General features: G+C 56.8%; 2 protein-coding genes across 2 annotated transcripts, besides 2 other annotated features; both read left to right on the top strand.

Moving 5' to 3' along the window:
- Nucleotides 1-498: 498 nt before the first annotated feature.
- On the top strand, nucleotides 499-888 carry TraAM80_09513 (receptor-type adenylate cyclase; the record flags this gene model as incomplete). The annotated part of the gene is made up of 1 exon (XM_029386192.1): nucleotides 499-888. The coding sequence occupies one exon, from the start codon at nucleotides 499-501 to the stop codon at nucleotides 886-888; it is 390 nt and encodes a 129-aa protein (XP_029233950.1).
- A 100-nt stretch (nucleotides 889-988) lies between these two features.
- TraAM80_09512 (esag4) lies at nucleotides 989-3,805 on the top strand (the record flags this gene model as incomplete). The annotated part of the gene is made up of 1 exon (XM_029386191.1): nucleotides 989-3,805. The coding sequence occupies one exon, from the start codon at nucleotides 989-991 to the stop codon at nucleotides 3,803-3,805; it is 2,817 nt and encodes a 938-aa protein (XP_029233949.1).
- Nucleotides 3,806-3,942: 137 nt separating this feature from the next.
- Nucleotides 3,943-3,969: a microsatellite.
- A 635-nt stretch (nucleotides 3,970-4,604) lies between these two features.
- Nucleotides 4,605-4,632: a microsatellite.
- Between the last annotated feature and the right edge of the window lie 733 nt (nucleotides 4,633-5,365).

Genomic DNA, 5,365 nt, shown 5'->3' with positions numbered 1-5,365 from the left:
CATTGGGGGCGGCGAGGCGGCTGTGCGCGGTTGGGCTTGCGGCCCTCTGCTGCGTCGTCGCGTCTTGCCGTTATCGCTCTTCTTGTGCTGCTGCTGCTGTTCGCTTTTCCATGTGCCGGTGCTCAGTCCGCGGCGTCCCAAAGCGTTGTTAAACTTGTGACTTTTCGCTTTGGTGATCCTTTGCTTGATAGTCTTTTCAAAAACATCTTTGCGGGGTTGAATGCTTCGTTTTACTCGCGGAAGTTCATTGTGGGGGAGGATGTGAGTGTAGAGATTGTCCACAAAATCACAAAAAAAACCGATTACCCATCTGATCTCTCTGCGGTGTTGAGTGACAAGGGCACTTACGCCGTCATTGGTCACTGCGGTGACCGACTGTTGGAGAGCATAAAGAACGTTCTTGCGCAACACGACGTCGTAGCTTTTGCCCCGTTCACTGGGTCGAGTGTGGTGCGTGGGTGGAACCCCAATGTATACTTTTTGCGTGCTGATCCTGCGATGGAGCTGCTGGCACTTCTCCGCTTTGCCGTGACTCGGCTGCGGGTGCTTCGACTGGGCTTCATGTACCTGCAAAATGTCTCTTTTGGTGACCGCGAGTGCAAGCTGGCACAGCGTGTGATGTCGGGGATGGGCTACAAGCTTAGCGGCGTGTTCACTGTGAAGAGTTCTTTAACTGGTGAGGCCGACCCGAAGGAGTTCGATGCTGCGTGGGAGCGGTTTGCTGTGACTCGGCCGCAGGCTGTGATTGTGTTTGGCTCGCCGTTATCAGACACCGCGAAGTTCATTGTGAAGATGCTGACGGACGACCGCACCGCTAGCGCGTACCTGCTGGTTCCCTCGGCGCTGCAGGAGCGTTGTTGTGGAGACTTGGCGTGCTGTCGTGGCTGATGGTGGTGCGAAGTTTGTGCCCGGACAGGTGATCGCGTCGGGGGTGAACCCGCTGGCGAAGGACACCCAGTACAGAGCAATCGGTCGCTTTCAGGAGGTTATGCAGGACTACCTGGAGAACAGTGGGCAAACGGACTATGCTGACAAGGATCATTTTCTCAAGAATGACGGCGACGGCGAGTTGATGGTTAGTGGGTGGATTGCCGGCGAGGTGCTCGCACAGGCGCTGAGTAACGGTGAATGGCTGAGTGACCACAAGACTTTTGTTGCGTCCCTCTTCGACCAACGCCGGTATATGGTGGGCGACCTTGTGATTGGGGATTACGGTGGGGAGTGTAAAGGCGCGGCGGCATCGCAAGGTGCCACTTGCTACTGCAACGAGGGAGGCCGCACGGTGTACATGAAGCGTTTCGTGGAGGACTACCGGGCACGGACAGTTAAGGAGGGGCTTATGACGTTTCGATTATCAGATTGCGATGCTTTGGACACTTTCATGCCGCCGGTGTTCAGTGGGATGGCCTTTCTAATGACTGATAACGGCGCTGCACAGCGTGCGTTTGGTGAGATTAGATTTGGATTTATGTCCGCATATATTCGACCGACAGGGTGGTGGGAACCTGGTGAAATTTCCATTTTTCCTCGCGTTAGCACGCTTAATTCTTCCCGTGACGCCCTGCAGTCGCAGATGCAATCACGGCGTGTTCATGGGGTTTTTGGTGTTGTGACGGAGGCGATGCTGGACGTGGGTAATGTGGTCTTCATTGACCCGCTACTCCTTGAGCCGCGGCTGAACAGGTTCCGCAGGTACGCGATCCACCTGTCGCCGACGCTGGAGCAGGAATTCTTCGTGCTTGCGAAGTACCTCGGGAACACGAGTGTCCGTTCGGCGCACGCAGTGATCCGCGGCGAGGAGGCAGCTGCGGTGGCGGATGTGCTGCGGCGGTCGCTGGTGACGTCTGGCGTGTCGCTGCAGTCCCCGACGCTGCTGGCCGGCGGCGACGCGCTGGCGGGTCACCTGCCGGCGGAGGGTGACGTGTTTGTGGTGGGGCTTGCGGCTGTCGACGTCGCTGCGATTGCGAAGCACGTGGCGTCACACGGCAGTGTGCGTGTGTTCGTTGCGTTCTCCGAGTTTGCGCTGCTGCACGCCGACTTCGTCGCTGCGTTCGATGGCGGTGCGGGTGCCGACCGTGTTGTGTTCGCAACGAGCCTGCCGCACTGGAACGACGCGAACTCGACGTCAGAGACCGCCCAGGAGTTTATCCGCACTGTGACCGACGCCACGCAACGGACGCCGCTGTCACTGATGGGCTTCGCTAGCACGCAGCTGCTGCAGACTGTTCTCTCACGCATGGACAAGGTGACTGCTGAGCTTCTGGCCGCATTTTTTTACAGGAGCATCACTGTCACCGTGAAGGACATGCAGTACGGATCCTTCGCTGACGGCACGGCGTGTGATGCAGCTGACGGTGCTGTGTGCGCTAAGAACTACGGGGCGACGTATATTTCTGTGTGGTCGCTTGCCCGTGCGCTGGACCCTGCCGTGCCCGTGCTGTTCCCCGCCGTGACCCCGTCGATGGAGTACGTGGAGCCCGCTGCGCATGGACTGGTGACGGCACAGCTGGTCGGCATCGCCATTGCCGTGGTTTTCCTGGTTGCCATCATTGTGGTTGCTATCATTGTTGTGGTGCTGTGCTGCTGCCGCGACTCGCGTGACAACGCGAATGCACCGAAGGAGCCGACAGACCCCGTGACACTCGTGTTCACTGACATTGAGAGCAGCACGGCGCTCTGGGCTGCGTGTTCCGAGTTGATGCCCGACGCCGTGGCGACGCACCACCAGCTGATCCGCGCGCTGATCGCGAAGTACGGCTGCTACGAGGTGAAGACGATCGGCGACTCGTTCATGATAGCGTGCAAGAGTGTGTTTGCCGCCGTGCAGCTTGTGCGTGAGCTGCAGCAGGTGTTTCTGCAGCAGGCCTGGGGGACGAGTGTGCTCGACGACGCGTACCGCAAGTTCGAGGAGGGCCGGGCGGAGGAGGATGTGGAGGGGTACGTGCCGCCGACTGCGCACCTCGACGCCGCCGTGTACCGGCAGTACTGGAGCGGTCTGCGGGTGCGTGTGGGGGTGCACACCGGGCTGTGTGACATCCGGCGCGACGAGGTGACGAAGGGGTACGACTACTACGGCGACACGGCGAACATGGCGGCGCGCACGGAGAGCGTGGGGAACGGCGGGCAGGTGCTGCTGACGCGTGCGGCGTACATGGCTCTGAGCACGGCAGAGCGGGAGGAGGTGGATGTGACTGCGCTTGGCACGGTGGCGCTGCGTGGGGTGCCGCAGCCTGTGGAGATGTACCAGGTGGACGCCGTGCCCGGGCGCACCTTTGCGGCGCTGCGGCTGGACCGAGAGGCAGCGGAGCTTTATGATGGTTTAGATGTTACGTTAAGCAGTGGAGAGGCTTCCGCGTCGAGTTCTTTAGGCGCTGTTGGGCACGCCATTTTGTCTGTGCTGGTGCTGCTTTTTGGAGCCGTTGCGGTTTCGCAGCGGTTGAAGTTGCTGCGTCCTCTGTGCGAGCGTTGGAGAGTTGATGTGCCGCGCGGGGTTGGGGCGGGCCATGAGGTGGAGGCCTGCAGCGTGGCGATGGAACGGCTGGCGGCAAGGATGGGTCGCGTGATGAAAAATGCCTGCAAAGCTGCAGATAAAGGAGGCTCCCACACAGGGAGTTCACCGAGAGTTTCACTGCTTGGAAATGACTGTCTCGTGCAATTGTTAAATACAACTTATAGGAGTGACAGCAGTTTCGGGGAGTGGCAGCCACGACACATTGAGCGTCGATCGTCGTTGTCTACAGCGGAGGAGGCGTGGTCGGCGACGGATGGCTCGGATGCCACCATTCACATTCGTCAGCTTGTGTAACTGTGGGCAGCCCTGTCTGCGCTGTGTGTGGTGCTATGCCCGGTTCTTTTGTGGCCCTCTGTGGGACAGTGCTCGTGCCTCCAGCTTTTGAAGAAGCTGTTTTGGAGTTGGCTCACCTTGCGCCGCTCCCTTTTTATTATATATATATATATATATATATATATTGTTGCAGAGCTGTGTGGAGGGAAGAATGCTTCTCGACGAGGCTAAATGAATGGTGGAGCGATTTATTTGTGTGCATTGGCTTCTGCGTGTGTTTATTGTTTTGTCTTCTGCGAGGGCGCGTTGGAGTGGTGAGTGGATTTCGTTTTTTATTCCCGCTGCAACCCCTGCCGCACACGTCTTCCACGCGGGGCGTCTGGTGGTTGCAGGCTGTGGCGACTGCTGCTGCGTGGGACCCAACGGCCCCGCCCACCGTCAAACGCCGTCATGCGTGATTTGTTTACATTTTGTGTTCTACAGACAAATCAGCTTGTATTTGAGTGGTGTGCGCGGTGGGCCGAGCCGTTTATTTATTTATTTTTGGTTATTATGGGAATGAGGAAGCCGCATCGCAGGCGTATTCCCCTTTTGAGTGTGTTTGTATCTGTTTTTTTTTTTTACATTTGCTTTGTTATGAACCCTGCACGCAATCTGTGCGCCATGTATGCTGGGCAGTGCGGCACGGGCACTGCGTGGGGAGTGCGCTGTGTGTGGTGCTATGCCCGGTTCTTTTGTGGGCTTCTTTGGGACAGTGCTCGTGCCTCCAGCTTTTGAAGAAGCTGTTTTGGAGTTGGCTCACCTTGCGCCGCTCCCTTTTTATAGTATATATATATATATATATATATTGTTGCAGAGCTGTGTGGAGGGAAGAATGCTCCTCGACGAGGCCAAATGAATGGTGGAGCGATTTATTTGTGTGCATTGGCTTCTGCGTGTGTTTATTGTTTTGTCTTCTGCGAGGGCGCGTTGGAGTGGTGAGTGGATTTCGTTTTTTATTCCCGCTGCAACCCCTGCCGCACACGTCTTCCACGCGGGGCGTCTGGTGGTTGCAGGCTGTGGCGACTGCTGCTGCGTGGGACCCAACGGCCCCGCCCACCGTCAAACGCCGTCATGCGTGATTTGTTTACATTTTGTGTTCTACAGACAAATCAGCTTGTATTTGAGTGGTGTGCGCGGTGGGCCGAGCCGTTTATTTATTTATTTTTGGTTATTATGGGAATGAGGAAGCCGCATCGCAGGCGTATTCCCCTTTTGAGTGTGTTTGTATCTGTTTTTTTTTTTTTTACATTTGCTTTGTTATGAACCCTGCACGCAATCTGTGCGCCATGTATGCTGGGCAGTGCAGTGTGGACACTGCGTGGGGCCAGCAGTGTGGCGGCGGTGTGGCACACTTTTGCTTTCCCTCTCTGTTTGCTTTGTTCGTTTTTGTATGTTGTCGTTTTGCTGCTAGCTGCAGTGTAGTGAGGCATCTCTCTCTGTCACGAGAGATCTTATATCTGAACATTATGTTGGCGTTTGACGGGCGGTAATGACGCTGCGTGCGTGCCCTCCAACGTCTCTGCTAGTGATGATTTTAAA

Source organism: Trypanosoma rangeli, assembly GCF_003719475.1.
Source record: "Trypanosoma rangeli strain AM80 chromosome Unknown Tra_15.4_contig_00601, whole genome shotgun sequence".
In the NCBI taxonomy this organism is placed as follows: Eukaryota; Euglenozoa; class Kinetoplastea; order Trypanosomatida; family Trypanosomatidae; genus Trypanosoma; species Trypanosoma rangeli.
This window is presented reverse-complemented; position numbering and strand designations above follow the sequence as displayed.